At 46.2% G+C, this 24,836-nt stretch overlaps 1 protein-coding gene across 4 annotated transcripts in view; it reads right to left on the bottom strand.

The window, feature by feature from the left end:
• Positions 1-2,299: 2,299 nt before the first annotated feature.
• Positions 2,300-24,836, bottom strand: part of CALN1 (calneuron 1) — a 495,446-nt gene continuing 472,909 nt past the window's right edge. For all 4 annotated transcript variants that reach the window (XM_079946285.1, XM_079946288.1, XM_079946287.1 and 1 more), the window contains 2 exons: positions 15,607-15,763; positions 2,300-2,967 (listed from right to left, as the gene is read on the bottom strand). In XM_079946285.1, coding sequence (XP_079802411.1) covers positions 2,840-2,967; positions 15,607-15,763 — 285 coding nt within the window. In that variant the 3' untranslated portion in view covers positions 2,300-2,839. The remainder of the gene's footprint in view (positions 2,968-15,606; positions 15,764-24,836) is intronic.

Raw genomic sequence — 24,836 nt, 5'->3', positions numbered from 1 at the left:
GACCAGGACTTCTAGAGTCTTCATCCGTGAGCACAGTAACTCCCGTGGGGAAGGCACTGGCTGGCCTGGGGCCCTGGAGGAACACTGGTGTGGACAGAACTTGGGGGTGGGGCGGTGGGAAGTCAGTATTTTCAGCCCAACACTGTTGACAGACCGTCCAGGCGAAGCTGCTAAGCTACAGGATCTCGGTGCCCAGAGTCTCCGGGGTGCCGTTAGCTCTGGGACGTTCCCACACACTCAGCTCCTGGCGCCACGTGTGAGGTGACCACGGCAGGAGGTTCACTTCTAGCCCATCAAAGAGAATTCTATAGCTTCTTTCTCACCCTCCCTCCCTAGCAACACCCACAAGGGATGCCTTCTCCTGGGTAGGATGGACTCGGTTCCACGGACTCACTGGGAGAGAGGAAAATGGTCCTTTAGGGAGAGGATGCGAAGGACTTGGTGGGGAACGGGCTGTTGGTGTCTCTCAGGTTGCCGTTTAATTCACACCCTTGCACAGCGGCTAATTGCTCTTCCAATGAAGTCTAACCCTCACATCCTTCAAGGTCCCTGCTCCCCAGTAGGAGGCAGAAGAACCTCTGGCCTTTAAAGAAGTACTCATTTCTTTTGCCCTGAAGTCCAGCACTGCCCTCTCACAGGGCAGGGTCCTTTAAGAATCATGCCTGGGGTCTCTATCCAGTCTACCTGGGGTCTCTCACCCCGCTCCGCAGGAGGACGTGGCCAAGTCATTCACGGGGTCCCTCCCACCTAAAGAGAGAGAGCAAACTGCTTTGGGCAGAAACTAAATATAAATTTGTCCTGTGTGTTCGTATTCTGCATTTGGACCTGTTCTCATTCTGAAGCCTGGTCCTGAGGGACCGAGGTGAGTCTGGTGAGAGGGGAGAGAGGAGAGATAGACAGACGTGAAGCGTCTAGCGGGGCAGGGCAGGCTACAGGGACAGGCAGGCCATTGCCTTACTCGGCCTGGATGTGTGGGACCCCAGGCATTTTCGCAGAGGGACTTGTAACCTCCCAGGTGCCCGGGAGCTTACACCTGCTCCCTCCTCCACCCTACGGCTCAAACCCTAGTTTTACTTGTGCTCATCGTGGGTATTTGCAGCGGGGAGGTTTCTAGAGTTGCTCCCAGGCTGTTGCCCAAAGTGCTTGCAGAGGTGATTTGGAAGAAGACCCCAAACTGAGACCTTGGACGTTCCAAGTCTGAGCAGATCAGAGGGAGAGAGCAGAGAGAGAGGGGAGGCTTGAGGAGGGATTCATAAACACACACCGCACCCCAAAACCACCCGGCTGCAGCAAGAGAGGAAAAATTCTGGCACCTCCACACTGAACGAAAAGGGAAAAGGGAGAGGGGAATAGCTTGTAGCTTTAAGATGCAACGGAAAGAAAGAAGAGTAAGACAACTCCAGTCACAGAAATCAAGACCTGAGCTTGGAAACGTACAGAGGGAAGAATTACAGCGAAAGGTTATTGGCTAATCAGACTACGCAAGCTGGAATGAATAGCAGCGGTGGATGTGGCATCTGGGAAAAGTCAGGAAATCGCAAACTTGAAAGGGGGTTGGCTTCAGTTCCCTTCCCCAACAGAAGTATTTCACCTGTTGAGTTGGCTAAGCTCATTAGCATCTTTTTGTTCTCTTGTGAAAATGAGTCAGTTGCAGAATCTGACTGCCTGAAGATGTTATGTAAAATACAGTGGTTTGATCGTTCCAGCTTTCCGTTTGGGTTGGTGTTTCTCGTTCTATCTGGGAAGACAGACTAAGAAAGCAAATTGGAAGATGAGAGAAAGGTGAGATGCACAAGGACCTTCACTTGCAGAGGTCTCCCAGCATGGAGATGGGTTTGGACTCCATCACTCTGGACCACTGGGGCGTGGCTTGCAATACCTCCTCACCACCAGCCTATGTCCCTCTCCATCCCCAAACTACCCACCCCAGGGAGGCAGGGATGTGTGCCGGAGGACAAGCTTCTATCAGCAGTAAAGCAATTAGGGACGATGGATGTCACACATGAAGAAACCCAATATATACGTCTGTCTGTGTGTCTGTGTGATAGAGATGCCCACGGTTATGCTTCTCTTTTTTGTCTAAATGGCAGCAGAGGCGGCAAAGCTGGGAGAAAGGCTCTCTGCAGATTCCAAAATGCTGGTGCGCGATGGGCTCTAGGAACAGAAAGCCAAGTGCCGACGGAAACCGAGAGCTCCCCAACTCTGCCAACAAGAGTCCTGTAGAAAAGGCAGTAGAACAGAAGCGAAGGGGGTGCAACTTGCAGACCGCTGGGTGCTGCACCCCATCCGATGGCTTTCCCCTCATGCCTTGCCGGGGGGCCTCCACTAGGTTGGGGAAGGAAGCCAGGGTAGGACGGGAAGCCCCCACTTCTGCAGCAACTCAGAAGTCAGCTTCTCGGCACTGAGGGTTGCCCTGGGGTGGGGGAGGGAGGGAGTCTCCAGTTGACCCCTGGGTTGAGAGAACGGCGGGCGGAGGTGATTGCGTGTTCCGCCTCTCTCTTGCTGCCTTACCCTGCCAACCTGGATGGCCGTGGGAATTCCGAGATGAAGATGAAGTTTCTCTTTAGAGTTCCTACAGGCGGTCGAAGCGATCATTCGGAACTCCTGGCTATTTATTGCATTAGGAAACAAGACCATTAAAGCATTGAAGACAGCCCTTTTGTGTACCTGCCAAGGGGATGAAGTGGGTTTGCAACAACACGGGTTGCACTGCAACCTTGGGTTCTTCGCTGGACTGTGCCGCGTCTGCACCGTCCGTATCTGCTTTTTTTGTGGAGGAAGAGTCTGCCCGCGGGGCAAGCACATGCGTGAGCCGGGAACGCAGCTGCCGGGGAGGCCGCTACTCCATGCCGCTCCGGAGGATCTGGTTGGCCGCGATCAGCATGACGCTTATGATGAAGGCCATGGCGAAGGCGCAGATGAGGCTCTTCCGGACGCAGGTCTGTCTGTTCTGCTTCTGGGAATGCACTGGAGTGGGGTGTAGGGCAGAGGGCAAGGAGGCATGGAGGGAAGGCAGGGAGGGAAGAGAGAAATGACACAGTGAGACAGATTGCACTTCTTATCCAATAAGCCCAGGGACCGGTCCACAGGAAGAAGACCGGTCACATCAAGTAAAGCATCTCTAGGTCAGCTCTCGGAAGAGACTGGGCATCCCTGCTCCTGGCAAATGGTATGAAGTGGCCAAACTTCAAAAATCGTGCCAGATGTGACGTTCCGAGTGAGGTCTAGGCTTCCAGATGCAATAGCGCCACAGCGATTTCGGAGCGAGGAAACACATCACATTTTCGGCGTGAGTCTCACCAAAGGCATCGTCCAGGCCTGGCCATGTCGTTTCTGCAGAAAGCCGGCCTCCTGTGTTTGAGGCAGCTGTTACAGACAGAGCGAGGTTCGGATGCATCCCTACAGGGTGGGCTGGAAGCCACTTACCTTTCCCAGGACTGTTCTTGGGTGGCTGCCAGTTGAAACGACGCTAAGGGACTTCCGGCATTAGGCAGATACGCGCAGCAGCGGTTCGAGCGCGGGGTCCCTGGCTAAGCTACATCACAGCACCAAGAACTTATTAAAAAGGCAGATTCTCAGGCCGGCCCATGCTCCCCGCAGATCTGTTGAATGGGGGACTCTGGCCAGCGATCTCCCGAGTTTAACTAGGTGATCGTGGTGCCTGTTGAAATCGGGGTTGTGGCGACCACGTGAGCTGTGGCTAGGACCCGCGTGAAGCAAGGAGGTGCTGCCCCCAGATCCTGCGGCCCCAAGGGTCTGACCTTGGGTCCTGGGGTGGCGCTGCCTTAATCCTTTTGTTGGGCCAGGTCTTGAGTCACCATTTTTATAAGGCCCACGAGAAACCATTAGTTGGTCTCGATCAGAAGGCGTTAACTAGTGGGTTAGGAATATGGGCCAGAAATAGGGAAATGGAAAGAACAAGAAAGGAAAGAACGGCTCTCTCCTCCAGGCATTGCTTCCCACGCCAGAATTTCTTTTCCTTCTCTTTCCTCTTTTTGTCTAAACCTCCTTCCCTGTCCGTCCTGGTCCCGCACTAAGCTTTACACACAGTTTACCACTTAGCTTGTGGAAAAAATCCCTTCCCGGGAGGCTGGCGGGAGGCGACCTACACCAGGGCTACTCGTTGGACCAGCTGCCTCGGCACCATCTGGGAGTCTGATGTCAATGCGAATTCTCCCACCCCATCACAGAATGACTGAATCCAAATCTATGGGGGTGGAGGCCAGGAATGTGTATTTTTAATAAGCTCTGCAGGTGATTAGGGGATCTCCGGGGCCCAGCCCCAGGCTTTTTGGTTCAGTACATCTGGGTGGGGCCCAAGAATCTGATAGAGCTTGAGTTGCTGGGGGCAGGAGGGCTGTGTGTGTGTGTGTAGGTGTGTGTTAGGGACATCGGGCTGTGGGTACTGCAGAAACCCAAGGCCAGGACTGAAGAACATTTTCAGATTACCTTCCATTTTGCAAAGGGGTCCTTCTGCTAGACATTCTACTGTCCCTTTGCAAACAACCACCAGCTGAGGGAACGTGGTTTTTCTTTAGGCCACATTGAGTGAAAAGAGAAAGAAAAGAAGTGTAATTTCCCTTAAAATGACTCTCTGCTGGAAAGAAGGCAAAAGAAAAGGTCAAGGTAGGGTCCACATGCCTTTAAAAAAACCTAAAAAAAATGTTCAAGTTCACGGCCCTCTCCCCCTTGACACTGAGCGGCTCCTCTAATGCCCTAGAAATAGCAGGGAAGAAGCAGGAAGTGGGTGATGTTTCCAAAGGCAGAGGAGCTTCCCCTGAGACAAGGCTCGGGGGGGCCTCTACAAATTACATCCACCGGAAAGTTTCTCCACACTTCACAGAGGCCCAATGCCCCCGGCACAGCTCCCGGCTCCCTCCCCAATACCTGTCGGTTATTTCTGCCTTAGTCTCTTAGGCCTTGTCTCGATATCTTTAATCCTTCTGGGTCCCCTGGGTCCCTTGGTGATTGAAAGTATTTTTGGCTCAGTTCTCTACTACTTGCTCATCCTGTCTGGGTCTTAGAATCTTATAAGTTCTTACCTGGAGGAAGAAAATTTCCTCGGTGCAGAGACGTGTCTGCCTCCAGAAGTGGGCAAATGTAAAAAGTTGTATCAGCCCTCAGGAAGGAAAACGGAGGTGGTGTTTGGGAAGGAAAGGACCCAAAGCAGAAAATAAGGTGAGGATGTGGAAATGGCGTATCGAACACTTTCTGAGGACTATAATTTATTCCGGCAGCTCCTCAGTATAAAACTGCTTCTGAAGGCAGACATCTACCTTCCTATCTTGAGGGCTGGCGAAGGCTTAAGGAAAAGAAAAACTGTGTGATTGGGCTGAGGGAGAAATTTTTTGTGGAAGCCCTTCTTTGTGAAGGACACTCAGAAAAAAAGGTTACAGGCAACAGGATTATCCCCCAGGAGAGTGGCTGCACCTTTGATCTAAAAATCCTTCAAAGCAGTAGGAGGGGAGAGATAAGGAAGGAGGAAAGGCCTGGGGACCTAATAGTTTGTACATGAGGTCATGCCAGTCTGGATCCAGACGTGAGTACTGTAAGTAGAGTGCAGCTTCCAGCTCTCTCTCCTGGGTAGTTCTGAAACCCACCGTCATTGGAGATTAGAGTCTTTAATTCAGATTCTGTGCAAGGATGAGAATTCTTTTTTATTTTTTTAATTAATTAATTAATTAATTTATGTTTGGTTGCGTTGGGTCTTCATTGCTGCGCACAGGCTTTCTTTAGTTGCGACGAGCGGGGGGCTACTCTTCACTGTGGTGCGCGGGCTTCTCATTGCGGTGGCTTCTCTTGTTGCAGAGCACGGGCTCTAGGCACATGGGCTCAGTAGTTGTGGCGCACGAGCTTAGATGCTCCACGGCATGTGGGATCTTCCTGGACCAGGGCTTGAACCTGTGTCCCCTGCATTGGCAGGCGGATTCTTAACCACTATGCCACCAGGGAAGTCCCAGGATGAGAATTCTTTCACATCCAGTTCTGATGTAAGTTGTGTGGTAGAGTGAAGAAGCCAGACACCAATCTTAATCACAATCATCTTATCCCACATTGTAGCTGTGTGAGCTGGGGCAAGCCAAGCTCCCTGGGCCTCAATTTCCCCGTCTATAAAATGTGGGTAAATAAGACCTACCTTGTGGTGAGGATTATGAGCATAGGAAGGTACTTGAATGTTGTCTGTGTCCAGTGAACGCTAATTCCTATATGGAAACCTTGAAAAAATTCCCCTTTACTTACTGAGCACCCACCTCAGTGGGCAAGGTACGCATATATACTTTATAGACGTCCTTGCAGAATTAATAGCGATAGTCCTTTGTGAATTGGGTGTGTGGCCCTCATTTGGTAGGTGAGGGCTCTGAAGCTCCGAGAAGTAGAGTCCAAGGTCTTTTGGAAAATGGTGAAGGTGGGATTTGAACCCACGTCTGATTCTAATATCCAGGTTCAAAAGTTCTACACAAACTCTCTCCTGATCTTTTGTTTAGCAACAGAAAGTACAGCCAGAGGAAGATCCAAAAGAAATGTCCTTCAAACGCTTGGTGTGGTCGACAGTATAACCCAGCACTAATTAATGTGTTTGTTGATCATAATTTAATGCCTGTCTTTGGCTATCATATATCTGCATTGCACTATATTTTTGTGTACTTATTCATTCTCAGTGTCTACACTTGGTTTCCCCAACAAGATGACAGGTCAGCCCAGGATGAACTGTGAGTTGGAGATATGGCTTCTTCTCTTCACTGCCACTTAGGAAGAGCCCTGGGCAAGAGGCTGAATTTCTCTGAGCCTCAGTTTCTCACTCTGTAAAAGGAGCTAATGATAATTGTTCTGTTAATTTCAAAAATTATTTCAGAGATCAACGGGCTCATAAAAAAATCAAAAACTATTGTGCAACCCTGACTTGCTAGAGAAATGCAAGGTATCCTTCCTGTATCCCCTGAGGGCTGCAGAAAAGATCTGATGGTTTTTCTCCTGTTTCCTGCAGCCTCTAGCCCCGGGCTGAGACTACAGCAGATGCTCCCAAAACCTTGCTTTGGTCCCTTCCCTCAATTATTCATCCTGAACTGCAGCCAGACTCCTTCCTGGAGCAGTGCTCGGTATGCGTCATCACGCCCTGCAATCTCCCTGAAGGCCCCCCCTTGCTGGGGGAAGCAGTTCTATCCAGCTCCTAAGCTCAGCAGGTAGGCAGGATGGCAGATCACCTCCTATCCCCTTTGTCCCTCTGTTCCTAGACCACCCCTCCTCCCCTCCCCCAGCAACCTTTTTCTCAGCCAAGCAGCTATGCTCTCTACCTAAGACTCTGCAGCACTGTTCATACCTTTCCCTCTGTTAAGGGTGTCCACTTACCTTCCCTCTCATTTCTTCCAGGCCTATCCTAAACTTCACTTTCCTATGAGGCTTCTCCTGAACATCTATCTGCTCTCAGAGGGCCTGATATTTTAATTTTTAAAAAAATCTAGCTCTTAATATTTATTTACTTTCAATTGAGAAAGAATCCACATACCATAACATTCACCCTTTTAGGGTGTACAATTCAGTGGTATTTAGTACATTCCCAAGGGTTGTGAAACCATCACCACCACCTAATTCTAGAAAGTTCTCATCACCCTAAAAATAAACCCCATACACATTAGAAGGCACTCCTCATCGCCCTCCCTCCCCAGCCCCTGGTAATCATTAATCTACTTTCTGTCTCTATGGACTTGCCTATTCTGGGCATTTCATATACATGGCATCATACACTATGTGACCTTTTGTGTCTGGCTTCTTTCACTTAACATAATCTTTCCCAGGTTCACCATGCTGTAGCATGTGTGGGTACCTCATCCCTCTTGGAGGCTGAATAATATTCCATTGAATGGACGTACCACATTCTGTTTATCCATTCACCAACTGATGGACATTTGGGTTGTGTCTACTTTTTGGGCTATTATAAATAATGCTGCTATGAACGTTAATGTACAAGTGTTTGTGTGGACGTGTTTTCAGTTCCCTTGGGTACAAATCTTAGAGCCACATTGCTGGGTCATATGGGAACTCTATGTTTAACTTGTCAAGGAACCTATTCCTTTTTGGATCTTATTGAGCACTGAAAATGGCAAGAATACCTCATGCTATTGGTGATCTTTTCTATGTTTTTCTTCCCAGTAGATGTTGATATCTTTCTACGTAGTACTTGTCACAGCAGGAGTCCAGAAAGTACATGGGGATGAAATGTGAGTTAGGGGAGGTTGACCCAGGAGGACACAGAAGTGAGGTTTCCTGTTTTCTTAAAAGTTCATCAGCGAGTCCGTGCACCAGCAGACTCCTGGCTGCTGTGGCAGGACCTGGGTTTGTAAGCTCTAGTGACAGACTGCTCCTTCCCCTTCTTATTTTGACAGAGATTCACATGGCTCTGCTCGGCAAATGCCAGGCAGTGGCTCTCGAATTTTTTCCCGGAGACAGGAGTCTACACGGATTTTGCCATTGACCAGCTGGGTGAGCCTATGTAGAATGGGTTCATAATCCTTCTGGCTTCAATCTTCAGAGACACTGGCTCCCAAATAAGGCAAATCAGAATCATAACAATTCTAATTGCCCTAACGCAGATGTACGCAAGTGATGTTCCTGGCAGGGAGTTTGGGGCTCAGGAAATGGTAAAACAATATAAAACCCAGCTCAGATGATTCTAACAATTAGCCAGATCTACTAGGTATGGGAGCTAGAGTTCTGTGATCCTTCCAGGTCTGGCACTTTATGATTGTATGAAATCGGATAGTTCCATAGTCTAAGGTGGAGTGAATTAAGAGCTTGTGAAAGAGATTTTTCATCGGTGATAACAGAGCGTCCAGGCACCCACGTAAGACCTGAAGTTAGAGGTGGAGGATGTGGTGTCTAAGGGAACAGGTGATGCTTTCGTAGGAGGAAGACAGGCCACCTGTACTTGTGTGGGTATGAGCTGGCCCTTCGTCACCACAAAGTCATCTTGGGTTTCCTGGTGTCAGACAGCTGTGTCTGGCTTTGAGGGTCCTGCAAGGCTCCCTGGCATGGTGTGGCCAGGTGTTATTTTGGTCTTTCCAGCCATCCTTCCCCTTCATGTAACAAAATTCATCTTTTGGTTTGGGGATATGTGCCTCTCCACCTGGTGGAACTCTCAATCCAGGGCCTCACCTTTCCACTAGTAACAAACCAGATTGGCCAGTAGAGTGCCCTAAGCTCTTGGCTTGTCCAGAGGTAGGAACACGGGCCAAGCAGATTTGGAGCCCCTTCTTGGAATGGAGCTGAATCTCAAGAGAGAGAATCCTGTTGACCTTGGGGAGAGAGGGCCTGCCCAAGAATGATGCCAACAGAGAGGAAAGGACAGAGAGAATGAGAGCAAGGTGGGGGCAGGGAGAGAATGTTGCTTGAGCTCTTTGGGTCCAAGTCAACCAAAGCTCATCCCTTTGGCTTCTCGCATTATTTGAGCCAGTGCTTTTTAGTTTAATGGGGTGTGGGTTGAGTTTCTGTTACTTGAAGCCAAAAGAGTCTTGACCATTACTCTTGGGAACTCCAACGTTGGCAAGGACTTAAATTTAGGGATGAAATGTGTCAAGAGGATGGTTCAAACCCTGTAAATTTGGTCCCTGCACCATCTTTCAAAGATGTGGTGTTCCAGCAGTACATACTCTGCAATGTCTCCAGGTAAAAAGTAACAATAAAAAGAGAACTGGGACCAGGGACCGGCCAGTTTTGTTTGTTACGATTGCTTACTAATGTGTTAAGCATCGTACTAAATCTTCTCACGTGTTATCCCATTTAATCCTCATAACAACCATATGAGGTAGGTCATGATAAGATTCCCATTTCACGGATGAAAAAAACTTAGGCTCTTAATATTTATTTAAGTGCCTTACTCAAGTGACCTATAGGTGGTGAGGCAGGATTTGAAGCCAGCCCTGTCCAGAGTGCAGAGCTGGAATTCTTAGCTATCATGCCTATAGCTCTCCAGGTCTCTATCTTGTATTTCAGAATCCCTTCACTCCTCACTCATGGCTCCAGAAAACTTTCCTACAGGTTTGCTTTGATAGGTCCCCAACTAGAAGAAAAATCCTTTTTTGTCCGAAGCCCCAACTTTCTTTCAAACTGTCTCTTGTCTCACCACCTGCCATGGACCTCACCTACGCCTTAACCTCCTACATCTACCCCAGGAGAACAGGTTTTATTTCAGGAAAGTCACGGCACCTGGTGAGCTGGGAGCAGATGGTGTGGATGACACATCATGCCCTTTTCAGTTGAATGGGCATGAAATGCCCAAGGGGTACGGCCAGGTGATGAGCCAGGTCTCCCAATCCAGGTGTGCATTTGACATCTGGACAGAAACATTGCGACTTCAGCAGGGATGGCTTGAGCTGGAGCCCTGGGACATGGCTGCAAAATTCTTTCTCACCTTCCAAGGAGCCCAGAAATGTTTGAATCTAGATATGACCACCGTTGTCCAATCTTTGCATCATCGGACAAAGGAAAAAAATAAGGCTCAGAGAGTTTTAAAATGAGTTCCCAGGGTCACACAGCTAGTCTACACAGGGCAGGCAACAGAACCCACAGGACTGCACAGGGGTGCTCTGGGGGCTACCTGGCCTGGGTCACCCCTCTGACATTTGTTTCTCTTGTCCATCATACTGAATGGTACAGAGCAGCTTTGCCGTGTCTTTCACAGAAACTATTTATTCCCCAGTTGATGATTTCTGCTTGATTTCCGTCTCCCGTGCATGTTGTCAGAAGCCTACAAAGCCCTGACAGCTGGTATTCCATTTAGGGACAAGCCTTGGGGGACGCATCCTGAAAGGGCTCACACACAGATCTTGCTGCACGTCTACTTGACTTCCAAATATAATGTGATTTCACTGGCGACGAAGTGGAAAAGGAGTGAGGATGATGAAGAGTCGTTCTGTAAAGAGTCTTTGAAACGCCTAAGTGCGGGGAAATGACCCAGGGCCACTAAAGGGGAGCCAGGGCGGGGTTCGGTCAGGTGCACCTAGATTTGGAGCCTTACTCGCAGTTTGACTTTGGACAAATGACTCCATCTTGCTGAGCCTCAGTTCCCTCATCTGTCCCACAGGAACCACAGAACTGATCCCTCAGGCCGTGCTGACAGGTCGGTCTAATGTGTTAACAAATGACCAGCACTTGGGAAGCACGCCAGACAGCTTTCCCTCATCCCTTTCCTCCTGGACTTAGTACATAACCTAATTTATCCTAAGAACACTTAATAAGGATCTGGTGACAGGCAAATAGATGATTCAATCACAAGACCACTTAGTTTCACAGATGTCAGCGACTGGAACCAAATAATAAAATGTGAAATTCGTCTCTCAGTGTCACTGAGCTTATGTTCTCCAAAATCAAAACAGCTGGTGATTACAAGTGGTCCAACGGAAGCAAACCAGCTTAAACCTCTCTTATTTAGCATGGATGGTGATGGGGCATTGTGGGTAGTCACGTAATCTTGCATCTGACCCATTTGATAAGACATTAGTACATCAGGCATAATCTATCTTAGTAAAGGACTTTAAAAAAATGTCTGAGGGATTGGAAGGGTCTGGAAGTCCAACTTTTAGTGAAATATTCTCATTGGATTGGGGACACACAGGCTGCCCACCAGTGGGTAACACCAGAGAGCCCCTGAATTGAGTGGGGTTAAGTGAGCTCTTGCCCAAAGCACCCAGCACATGGGTGACACCTGGTCAAGTGTCTGACTCAAGTTGATGATTTTCCACTTGGAAACCAGGTGTGAATGAAGGAAAAGTCCACTTCAGAATCCTTGCATTAGATTCTTCTAGCTTCTAGTCTCTTCTCTGCCTTCCCAGGGGCTTCTGTAGGTGACTTCTTTTGGTGCTCTAGGAAAGTGCGTTCTATCCATGGTGTGACACCCCGATTCAGGACTTCCTGAAGAAGTCAGGAAAACTTTCCTTACATGTAACTTGGAATTTCATCCTATTTCCTCTTGTCCTTTCCTTGGGAGAAGATGGAAAATGTAACGCCTACCTATGATCACAGAGCCCTACGCACCATAAGGATTAGGCAGATCAGACTGTGTGAGGGGCTCTGTGTATGTGTGTGTGTGCGTGTTGTTTGTATTAACCTAAAAACCCAATAAATAAAACAAAATCAAGGCAAAATGAAAACTAAAAAGAAGACAAAAAAATCCCTCAAACCTCTCCCATCAGGGGTACCACACCCTTTGGGCCCCTGGCCTATTTCTCCGTTCTTTATTCTTCCATTCACGTGGAAGGAATAATCAATACTTCCTGACTTAATGGACAGAATCCGAACACCTTTGTGAAAGTATCAGACCCAAGATTTATAAAAGTGAAAAATATAATCATTGACATAGAATGATGCTGATGGCCTTTGGAAGCCCTCCTGTTCATTTCTAACAGACACACGCTGCAGCATTTTCAAACCTCTTCCTCACTCCAGAAGCTCCAGCTTTGCTGAACTCGAAGACATCTGACGTGGGCTTCTTCAACTTCTGACTCTGCTACAGAATGCCTGTTTCTCTGACTATCGCCTCCTTCTTTGCTCAGAGACCGATGTGCCCTTTCACTTTTTTAAGGCAAAGACTTCTTACATCTTTAGGTGTAATAGGTCCTTACACCTTGATTCCTTCCTCTGACACCAAATAGAGCAGAATTTCCAAGCGCCATGGATCACCCAGCTTTATAGGCGAGCTAATCAGCATGGGAACATATTTGCTGCGGCAGAGCTCTCAGAAGAGCAGGAGAGAGCTTCCTGAGTGGGGAGCAGAAAGAGTGGAGGTGGCCTGAGGGGGGCTCTGGGGCCTGGGGGAAATGTCCCAGCTCCCGTTCCCCCATCGGTCATTTGGGGTTGCAGAGAAGATAAAATTTGGAGAGATAAGAGTTCCATTGCTGGGACTTCCCTGGTGGTCCAATGGTTAAGACTCTGCACTTCCACTGCAGGGGCGGGTGGGTTTGATCCCCGGCCGGAGAACTAAGATCCCGCATGCCTCGTGGTGCGTGGCCAAATAAAAGAAAAAAAAGTTCCATCATTGAAAGAAGGAAAGGCAATCACCTCGTCCCTACAGAGTTAGATGCTGGATTGACCAAGATGTGGGACGGTGCCGGCTGGCAGGTGGGAGGGGGATTCTGAAATGTCAGCGAGGTCTTGGCTGAAGTGGCTGGACAGGCGAGGGGCAGCCTGGGTCAAGGGCGAGAGCAGACAGGAAGGAGTTGATCACTGGGGCGACGGGGCAGCCCAAACAGCTGGAGGGCGAGAAGATTTAGGAAGCACAAGCCATGCACCTACGCCATCAGACATCGGTAGAAGCAGGGAGAGGCTCAAACTGCCAGTAGGTCCCCGTTTGTGGGCAGCAGGCATGGGGGAAAGATGGAAGGGAGAAGGCCAAGGTCACCACAAGGTCTCAAATGGACTCTCTCAGTCCTAGGGCACCAGGGTGAATTCTGTGTCTGTGCGTCCATCTCTTCCCAGACTCCTTTGCCCTGAGTAAAATCAGGGAGCCCCTTTCCTGAATCTGGAGAGAGCTGTGGGCGTTAAAATACATGCACTGGTGACTTTGGTCATATCCGAGATGGGAAAAATCTTACACCTAAACGCAAACACAATGAGGTTATGTTTGGGGCCAAAAAGCGCTGATGTATTTTAAAAACCCTCTCTGACATGAGAATCTGTAAAACGGATTACGTAATCAAGCTCACAGAGGTCATTCAAGAAATCAAGGTGTGAGTTACAAATAGTATTCCTTTTATTGCTTAAGATCATGAATTTTAAAGCACAGTGCCTGGCCCTTATCAATCACCCCCAAACGGTAAGTGTTGCTAATGCTACATGTACTAATCACTAAAGCAGACCCAGGAAGACTTCTACTTGGAAAGCCCTACGTCAGCTATTTATTTGATTAATAGATGAGCTTTTGAGTAATGAAAGGACAGTGCTTAGAGTTCAGACTATTTCCCAGGGCAGTCTGACCTTTCTGAAAGTACTAAGACTTGTGACATTTCTCTGAATAAAGCACCAATCCATGAACATAGGTTCTTGTGGAAAATGCAGGGCTCAGAAATACTCTTCCTACTCATTTCAAGAGTGTGTCTCACAGCAGGGCGACTAGAGCCCCCAAACACTTCTACTGTTTGAGCACTGAGTCTGCCAGCTGAAATCAAGATGGAATGGAGAAGCCAGGCCTGCTGTTTTCTCAAATTTTAATCCAATCCCTGCCCTCTTCACCCGTCCTCGTCCTCCCAAATCCCCTGCCTGCCCGGCTGCAGACGGCGTTGGCTGTGACCTTCTCGCCCTTGTGTGGTCCCTGCAGCTCCAATTCCAAACGCAGACGTTGATGCTATGGTCCAAGTCCCAAGCAGGGCAACCAAGGCACCTTCTGGACCACAGCTGGGTTTTGTTTGCTGTACACAGCACTTTTGAACATTTTCACTGTGAACGCCTTTACCAGGAGGCATTGCTGTCAAGTTGACCCCGATCCCACCACTCCCTATTTACCTGACTTGAGTTAATTTTGTCACCTCGGGGTATAAGCCACCTCCCGTTTCCTGTAGCAGTTCAGCCCTCACAGGGCCCACGGACGCCCAGGTCTGGATGTACCACCGTGTCCACCTAGACAAGCTCAGCCCCGTGTTGTCTGCCTGTCGTGGGCCTCGGCTGATTCTAACACAGCAGCTCCCAAACCAAAGAACCAAATTCCATTCTGGTGTCTATGTGACAGCTTACCATCTGTACACATTGGCTTGTTGGAATGTTCAGAAAAAAAGAACCGAAAAAAACAGTAGACCTTTTAAAGAAGTCTCAACCTTAAATAAGTTAAAAATTGCCCGTAGCCTGCTATGCTGTTTTAAGGTAATGAAAAAACTTCTGTACATCAGAGCTGTTAAAGCAGCTCTGATTTTCAAAGTTGGAAAGAGGGACTCAATTATTTAACTTCCCTGGAACTCTCTACTGATTAGGGAATAAGGTAGCTTTTTTTTTTTTTCTTAAAGCTTTCCTTCGTGAGTCCAAGAAAAATGACCTCTCACGGGTCTCTTTTTTGGACACAGGAGAACCTTATTTTCTTGGTGAAGTTCATGAGAGTTTTTTCATGAGCAGGGCTTTTGTTGGCCAGTGTATATTCAGAGAGCATAGAATGGAGGTAATTCGTTCATTCCTAAGGATCCTGTGAAGTAGGTGTAATTATCCTGATGTTTATAGGTGAGGAAACTCATTCAGAGAAGATACACCCCTTGCCCAAGGTCACACAATTAGCCACTGGACTTGACCCAGGTTTGCAGACAGCTCAAACAGGCTCCTTACATCACCCCACGCAGCCCCCACTAAATAAAGGCCAACACCACAAAGCCACTCAAGTCACAGACCTCAGGGTCACCGGAGGAAGGAAAGGTCAATACAGGTCTTGTAAAAATGCAGAGTTGGGGGAAAAAAGCAGAAAAAAAAAGAAACCTACTACATCTTGGCAAAAAGGATCTTTTGACCTCGGTCCTGGATTTGTGGCTTCCGTCCAAGGCCACTTCGGCCCAAGAGACTGTAAACCCATTTTTCATACAGAGGATGTGGAACGGCCGGCCTATCCCAGACCAGGTAGAGAGCAGAAGCAGAGGTACCTACCGCCCTCAAACTCCGTCTGGCAGTTCCCCGAGGTCTCATTCAGGCTCTCTTCCTCGTTGATGATGATGTTCTCAATGTCCTTCATCGTTAAGTGGTCCCGGAAGGCGTGATAGAGGATGTGCTTCAGCTCTTCCAGAGTTATCCTCTGCATGTCGAACTGTGGAGATAAAGAGGAGTGAGAGGGGGACTTCCCTGGTGGCACAGTGGTTAAGAATCCACCTGCCAGTGCAGGGGACATGGGTTCGAGCCCTGGTCCAGGAAGATCCCACATGCCACGGAGCAACTAAGCCCGTGAGCCCCACAACTACTGAGCCTATGCTCTAGAGCCCGTGAGCCATAACTACTAAGCCCGCGACCCACAACTACTGAGCCAGTGTGCCACAACTACTGAAGCCCACACGCCTAGAGCCCGTGCTCCGCAACAAGAGAAGCCACCGCAATGAGAAGCCTGTGCACCGCAACGAAGAGTAGACCCCACTCGCTGCAACTAGAGAAAGCCTGCGCGCAGCAACAAAGACCCAAGGCAGCCAAAAATCAATCAATCAATTTACAAAAAAAAGAGAGGAGTGAGAGGGTCTGGGGCACTTGGGGGTGAGAATTTGGCTTGGGGCATGACCAGCAAGCCCTAAGTCTTCCTACAGAGATTTGTCCCAGCTTTTCAAGACATCAGATGAGCAGTTTTCTGCCACGCTCAGCTCCAAGCACACTTGTGAACTTGCAGGAACTTCTCGGGAATTCAAGGAATGCCATTCCCCCCTCAGTAGAGAATCTTGGAGAAAAAGATGCCACCTGCTAGTTTGGTTTCCTACTCATCCAGCCATCTGCTGTCACCCCTCCACACCTCATGTACTTTGGAGTGTGTCACACTTCAGACAATGCATATGTCTCTAGAAAGTTTTAAATCTTCCAAGAAGCCAGCATGTGTCTTGCTCTAACAAGATAAAATGCACGTTCCAAGCCATGTTTATGAGGAAGAACAGCTGAAAACAAGGTGTAGCGTTTCCACCTGTGTTCTCCCGCCACCAGGGAGAAGGTTTGCTTTTCCGCCCCATTTCTATCAGATTTGGTCACGTCACTTTCTTGGCCAATGAAATGTGAGTAGAACTGACACAGGTCACATCGATTAAAATCTTTCAGAGCCACTGCGTGGTTCTAGCCTGTGTCCTTTTCCTTCTGTCCTACAAAGAGGCTGTTCCTTCTGTTGGGGTCCCAGAATGAGGAGAAAGTGGAGAAGATAGCCCAGAAAGGAAAAGTAATGCGAGTAACAAATGCCCTTCGTTGTAGCCATAGAGATTTGGTATAACTTGGTTTACATCAACAATACAGAAATTAGTACATAGAAATGAAAAGCTACCATAACAAAAATTCTAAAAGATGATGTATGGATTGCAGGGTCAGGAAAGTAAGAAAACTGTTATTGGAGGCTGGAAAGATAAAAACCCATGTTATGTAGTAGCAAAACATTTGGTAAAGTTGTTGCCTGTGATAACTCAGAGGGCAGATACACACTGAATGGGTAAAAAGTTTGGGACAGGGCTTCCCTGGTGGTGCAGTGGTTGAGAATCCGCCTGCCAATGCAGGGGACGCGGGTTCATGCCCTGGTCTCGGAGGATCCCGCGTGCCGCGGAGCGGCTGGACCCGTGGGCCATGGCCGCTGAGCCTGCGCGTCCGGAGCCTGTGCTCTGCAACGGGACAGGCCGCAGCGGTGACAGGCCCACGTACCACACACAAAAAAAATAATAAATAAGTTTGGGACACAGCAGGCTCTGGTTGCAATTGGTTGCTCATCTACAAGAAAGAGATGAGCTCAGAGTGAACTAAATCAGACAGAGAAAGACAAATACTGTATGATCTCACTTACATGTGTAATCCACAAACCAACGAACCATCCCGTATTCACGGATCCAGAGAACAGATGGGTAGTTTCCAGAGGCAGGGGGGTGGGGAGTGGGTGAAATGGGTGAAGGGGGTCAAAAGGCACAAACTTCCAGTTATAAAATAAGTCCTGCAGATGTAATATCCAGCATGGTGACTATAGTTAATAACATTGTATTGTGTATTTGAAAGTTGCTATGAGAATAGATCTTACAAGTTCTCCTCACACACAAAAAATGTGTAACTATGTGCGGTGATGGATGTTAACTAGACCTCTTGTGGTGAGCATTTCACAGTATACACAAATTTCAAATCTTTATCTTATACATAGGAAACTGATATAATGTTATATGTTAATTATACTCAATTTGAAAAAAAGGTGATGAACTCAGGAAAGAATTGATTGTTTTGCAAGCCAGAACAGAGACAACCCCAAAATTTCTGGTCTTGCAGCATTGAAAGAAAAAATTGTTTCTCATCTCCTACTAGGAAGAGATAAAATTGAGAAATGCTATAAATAACAATCCAAACCTATTAAAACAAATCAAAACGTCCCTTCTTAAAATCTCTGAATATGTTAGGCGGCTCTCCCAGAAAGCTGGTCATTAAGTTTAGAGAGAGGTATGTCTCAAAAATAATTGTGGATATTAGCAGAAACCAACTGGAGTTAAATAGCTTTTTAAAAATGACTAACTTTTTGAGAGAGCCAAGAGCAAACAGCCTGGGACTAAAAGACTATGACTGTTCAAAACTTAAAATCATCTTTGGGCTCTCAACCTTCTATGGGCACAAGCCACTTTGAGGATATAAGTTACAGAGGCCCCAAGAAGGGTATATTTTCCAATACCCCTGATAGGGGTAGAGTAGGATAATTAAAGAGTCAGTTTAGAAATCTCACTAGGGGATTAAGACAGAAAAGGAATTTTAAGGGAGTTTGGGAGACTGTTGTAAGCGAATAACCACTCAAGAAAAGAATCCAGTAACCTAGCAACAAGCTACTCTACCTTGAAAGACCAGGAGCATCCAAGTGCCAGACACACTCAAGCCACAAACCCTGATATTTAAAACACAAGACAATAGATACGGGATGTGAATCCTGTTACGTAAACTCAGAGAGTTAAGAGTCCTTGAAGAGTAGCAGTTCTGCATGTGGCCAGGACAGAAATATAGGTGAAAGGGGAAAGAAACTAGGTGAAAGGGGACATTATACCAAAACCTGAGATAAATTACCATATTTTAGTAATATATATATGATCTAAATAGCACCATGACATCTGCCCAAGAATGAGGAAGAGGTGGTCTTCTCTCCTCCCCACTTTTTATTTGATTATAAAAATGTAGCCCTCTTTGTTCTCAGGGCTGTGTTCCCTTGCCAGCCCACTTGTATCTCCCACAAGCGTCCTATGCTAATAAACTCACTCTTGGCCTGCCGCTTTGCCTCACACTGAGTTCTTTCTGTGATGAGGCAAAAGAACCTGAGCTCCAGTAAGTCCTGACACCAGGTGAGTGGTTTTAATCAAAAGACAGCCATCATCAAAAAATCTACAAATAATAAATGCTGGAGAGGGTGTGGAGAAAAGGGAACCCTCTTGCACTGTTGGTGAGAATGTAAGTTGATACAGTCACTATGGAGAACAGTATGGAGGTTCCTTAAAAAACTAAAAATAGAACTACCATAGGACCCAGCAATCCCACTACTGGGCATATACCCAGAGAAAACCATAATGCAAAAAGAGTCATGTACCCCAATGTTCATTGCAGCTCTATTTACAATAGCCAGGACATGGAAGCAACCTAAGTGTCCATTGGCAGATGAATGGATAAAGAAGATGTGGCACATGTATACAATGGAATATTACCCAGCCATAAAAAGAAACGAAATTGAGTTATTTGTAGTGAGGTGGATGGACCTAGAGTCTGTCATACAGAGTGAAGTAAGTCAGAAAGAGAAAAGCAAATACTGTATGCTAACACATGTATATGATCTAAAAAAAAAAAAAGAGGTCATGAAGAACCTAGGGGCAAGACGGGAATAAAGACACAGACCTACTAGAGAATACACTTAAGGACACGGGGTGGGGAAGGGTAAGCTGGGACAAAGTGAGAGAGTGGTAGTGTATACATGGAAATATATACACTACCAAATGTAAAATAGATGGCTAGTGGGAAGCAGCCGCATAGCACAGGGAGATCAGCTCGGTGCTTTGTGACCACCTAGAGGGGTGGGATAGGGAGGGTGGGAGGGAGGGAGACGCAAGAGGGAAGAGATATGGGAACATATGTATATCTGATTCACTTTGTTATAAAGCAGAAACTAACACACCAATGTAAAGCAATTATACTCCAATAAAGATGTAAAAAAAATTAATTAATTAAATAAATTTTAAAAAGAAAAAAAAAGAGAGAAGGAAAAATGGAGATTCCAGAAATCTATAGTTTTCCTTTTATTTGGTTCTCTGGGTCATGTTTTAATGTGAGGGTATTAATACTTAAGCAAAATCAGTTGAGTAGAATTCCATGTTTTCTGCATTGTCAGAATAGAGCTGTCTTTTACAAGTTTGAAAGAAATCACTATAAAACAATATGGGCACAATGCCAACAAGTATTTCTTCCATGGTGATCAATCCATTGAGCTTGTAAATTTTTCTTGAGTCAATTTTGATTTTTTTTTTTTTTTTGCGGTACGCGGGCCTCTCACTGCTGTGGCCTCTCCTGTTGCGGAGCACAGGCTCCGGGCACGCAGGCTCAGCGGCCACAGCTCACGGGCCTAGCCACTCCGCGGCATGCGGGATCTTCCCGGACCGGGGCACGAACCCATATCCCCTGCATCAGCAGGTGGACTCTCAACCGCTGTGCCACTAGAGAAACCCTGAGTCAATTTTGAAATCACGTCCTTTTTCAGAAAACCAGCCAAAAGATTTTCATCACTGTTAGCATGTAACTATGCACAACAGTTCCACAATTTTAAATTTCTCTCAATGCTTCTTCTATCCCATTTGGTATTTTTAACCTTATTTGTTTTTCTTTCCTCCAGGTTTGATTTTTGTTGTTTTATTCTGTTTTTAGTGAATCTTGGTTAAAGATCCACTTTAGCCTGTACAGCTGCTATTTTTAGGAACCTAAGGAGTCTTCCCTTATGGTAAAATCTCTGTAGAGTCAATTACACAAATACAGTTATCCTTATTAATTATATTATGTAGTCTTATAATTATCATCTGTATCTCGTATAACCTTAGTTTCTGGGGATGACTTGATGTGTCAAAGACCATGAGTAACACACTGCAGTCTGTGGAAAATAACTGCATCTCCACAAATTGTTCTTTTAGTCCTAATATTTTCTAAACGAGGCTATCCTTTACAGCAGAAAGATGGATTTCCTCATTCAACAAATGGTTATGGAGGCTGACTCCACACCAGACACTGTGATGGAGACACAAAGGTGAGCGAGATGTTGATTGCTTTCAAAAGACAAGCAAATGAGTGATTTTAATTCAGTGGGATAACTCGCTGTGAAGGGCCACCCAGGATGGCTTGGAAACCCCTGGGGAATATAAAAGCTCACAGGTCCATCAAACGGCCACGTGTTGAGTTTGGAGCAGGAGAAGGTGGTCAGGATGAGATGAGAGCTGTGGGCGGGGTGCGAGTCAATAAGGGCCACGGAGAGGAGCTTGGTGGTGGTGGTTGTTTTTATTGGAGTAGAGTTGCTTTACAATGTTGCGTTAGTTTCAGATGTACAGCAAAGTGATTCAGTTATATATATCTATATATTCTTTTTCAGGTTCTTTTTCATTATAGGTTATTACAAGATATTGAATATAGTTCCCTGCGCTATGCAGTAGGTCCTTGTTGTTTATTTTATATTTAGTAGTGTGCCTCTGTGAATCCCAGACTCCTAATATATCCCTCCCCCTCCTCTTTCCCCTTTGGTAACCATAAGTTTGTTTTCTCCGTCTGTGAGTCTGTTTCTGTTTTGTAAATAAGTTCATGTGTGTCATTTTTTTTTAAGATTCCACATATACGTGATATACTTGTCTTTGTCTGACTTGCTTCACTTACTAGGATAATCTCAAGGTCCATCCACAGCCTGGTTGTTTTTTGCTTGTTTGCTTTTACTTTTTCATTGTGGTAGAATATACATAACACACATTTACCATTTTATCCATTTTTAAGGGTCCAGTTCAGTGGCATTAAGTACATTTACATTGTTGTGCAACCATCACCACCGGCAGTCTCCAGGGCTTTTTTAATTTTCCCCAGCTGAAACTCCTTACCCATTAAACACTATCTCCGCATCCCCCCCACCCCCGCCCCGCCCCCAGGCTCTGGCAGTCACCATTCTACTTTCTGTAAATAGCCAAACGTGCATTTGACTGCTCTAGGTCCCTCGTGGAAGTGGAACTGTACAGTATTTGTCCTTTTGCCACAGGTTAATTTTGCTTGGGTCATGTCTGCAAGGATCATCAATGTCGTAGTGTTTATTCCCCTTTGAGGCTGAACAATACTCCATCGTATGTATACTTTGTTTCTCTATTTATCCATCCCTGAATACTGGTATTGCTTCTGCCTTGTGGCTGTTACTGCTATGAATGTAAGTGTCCAAGCATCTGCTCCTGTCCCTGTTTTCAGCTTTTTGGGGTATATACCTAGAATGGGAATTGCCAAATCAATGGTAATTCTATGCTTAATTTTTTGAGGACTGGAGCTTAGTTTTACCTTTGGGGTAGGATGGGTTGCCACGAAAGGATTTTCAACAGAGAACTTACTTCATCGTGATTGAGCCTGAGAAAAATTACCCTTTGCCGGCACAAGCTGCAAGACGACCGGAGGGAAGGCTATTGAAATAACAGGTTTAGAAACTATGTTGGTGTTGAAGTAGCCTGCCAGGCCCAAGATGAAGACAATTCTGCCCCGAGGTGTCACGCCAGCAAACCAAAACCTAGATAACTTTTATGTCCCTGTAAACACTCCTCTTGACCAGAAACACCGTATGTCCAGTCGGCCAACTCCCAAATGCCAACGCAACTCCGGGCTTTCTCACGCCAAACAAGGGTGACCTTGTGACCCCAGCCAATCAAATATTTTCTGTTTTTTCTCTTCTTTTTTCTTTATTCTTTATCCTATAAGAGCTTCCTGCCTTCTACCCCATTTTGCAGTTCTCGGAATGGAGCCTGTCCGCTTCATGAAATGTTAAATAAAGTTTGCTGATATGGCCAAAACTGTCTTCTTTAATCATTTTTTAACTGTGGACTGTGGCGACAGAGAGCATTCAAGAGCCGTGTAAGAGAGTTTGACAAGATGACTCGTGTGTGGAGGGTGAAGCTCAGTGAACCAATCAGGATCACACCTGGGTTTTACGTTCAGCCGGATGGGAACAGAGGAAGAAAAGGCTTGGAGAGAAACGTGACGTGAAATTATGGATGTGTGCATTGGTGGTTCTGGAGGGACAGCCCAGGAGGCAGTAGGATGTACAAATATGGGCTAATGACCTGGAAGTCATTTGCATACAGATGATAATAAAAGTCATCAGAAAAGATGGTAACACCTGGGAAGAGTGTCCTGGGTACGAAAAAGCCCAGGAAAGGCGCTGGGAGGATATCAAGATAAACGGATGGGCAGCCTCCCTTACAGAATGCGTGAGGTATGTGTGATATTAGGAGTTATAGTAAGTATATATTTTGGTCTTCCGTCCATTGTTCCTGGCTCACATCTCCCCAAACCCTTGGAATTTCTTGTGATAAAAGCCGTAGAGCATCTTTGTCATATTTGGTTTCTTGTCCTCAGTTCCTGAAATCACATCAGAGCCATAAATGGGCGTCTCATTATTCATAACAAGCCCCTTTCATCCACAACGGAGTTTATGTTAATGAGGTGACTTTTGGAAATCCTCTAAAGATGGAGGAGATGGTCACCGGAGGAATCAGTCATGAATAGAGGGTTGGAACTTTCAGTCTCATCCCCTGCTATCCAGGGAGGAGAGAGGGGCTGGAGGTTGAATCAATCACTCATGGCCAATAATTTAATCAACCATGGCTATGTCGTGAGGCCTCCATAAAAACCCAGAAGGAGGGGGTTTAGAGAGCTTCTAGGTGAGTGAACCAGAATGCATCCACATGCTGCCATGCCAGGCCCCCACCTCCATGAGGACAGATGCCTCTTTGTTTGGGATCTCACCCTATGTATCTAGCCATTGATTTGGATCCTTTAATAGCCTTGTAATAAACTGGTAATCTAGTAAGTAAACAGATTTCCTGAGTTCTGTGAGCTGCCCTAGCAAATGAATAGAACCCAAGGGGTGGGTTGTGGGAAACTCCGATTTACAGGCCAATCAGAAGCACAGGTGAGAAGCTGGATTGTGATTGGCTTCTGAGGTGGTGGCGTCGGGGGCAGTCTTGTGAGCTCAAGTCCTTCACTTCTGAGATCTGATATAGTCTCTGGGTAGAGAGTGTCAAAATTGAGTTGAACTGTAGAACACCCCGCTGGTGATGGAGAATTGCTTGGTGGTGTGGGGAAAACACCCGCACATTGGAAATGGGTGCAGAATTGTACTGTGCGTTGCTATCAATATACACAATCTGTCATTAAAAAATATTTAAGTGCCTCCTATTGGAAAAAGCATCTGTTTATACATCAATACGGCTGTGCTTGCTTTCTTTGTGTGTGCATTTTCCATTAAACATCTCTCCTTTGGTTTTTAAACTTTCTGTGTTATATTATACACGTCTTTTTAAAAAGGTATGTCTCTTGGGAGGGATACATTAGGATTTGGGGATTCAAATATACACACTACTATATATAAAATCATAACCAACAAGGACCTACTGTATAGCACAGAGAACTATACTCAATATCTTGTAATAACCTATAGCGGAAAATAATCTAAAAAAGAATATATATATGATATACACACATTTCATATATATGTATATATATACATACATATATATACTCACACATAACTGAATCACTTTGCTGTACATCTGAAACTAACACAACACTGTAAATCAACTATATTTCAATAAGTTTTTTACAAACTTCAAAAAAGGTATGTCTCATAAAGGGAATGTACATTTCTTACAAAGAGAATAGAGTTGGATTTTTAAAAGATCTAACGTGAGATTCTTTGCCTTCCCATGGTGGAGTCTAGTTACATTTTCATATATTGTTATAAACATGTTTGGCTGTACTTCTGTTAGTTCACCTCCTGCTTTCTAGCCTTCAGACCTTCCTTAGGTTTTCCTTGCCTTTTGTCTTTTGAAAAAAGAAAACCCTACAGTTGTCCTAGTTTTGATTATAGTGGTGGATATCTTTCCATTTATCAACTGCATTACTTAAGCCAGAATTTCTTATATTATCAA

The sequence above is a fragment of the Stenella coeruleoalba genome, assembly GCF_951394435.1.
Source record: "Stenella coeruleoalba genome assembly, chromosome: 15".
Classification (NCBI taxonomy): domain Eukaryota; kingdom Metazoa; phylum Chordata; class Mammalia; order Artiodactyla; family Delphinidae; genus Stenella; species Stenella coeruleoalba.
The sequence above is the reverse complement of the archived record's forward strand: the minus strand, read 5'-3'. Positions and strand labels throughout refer to the sequence as shown.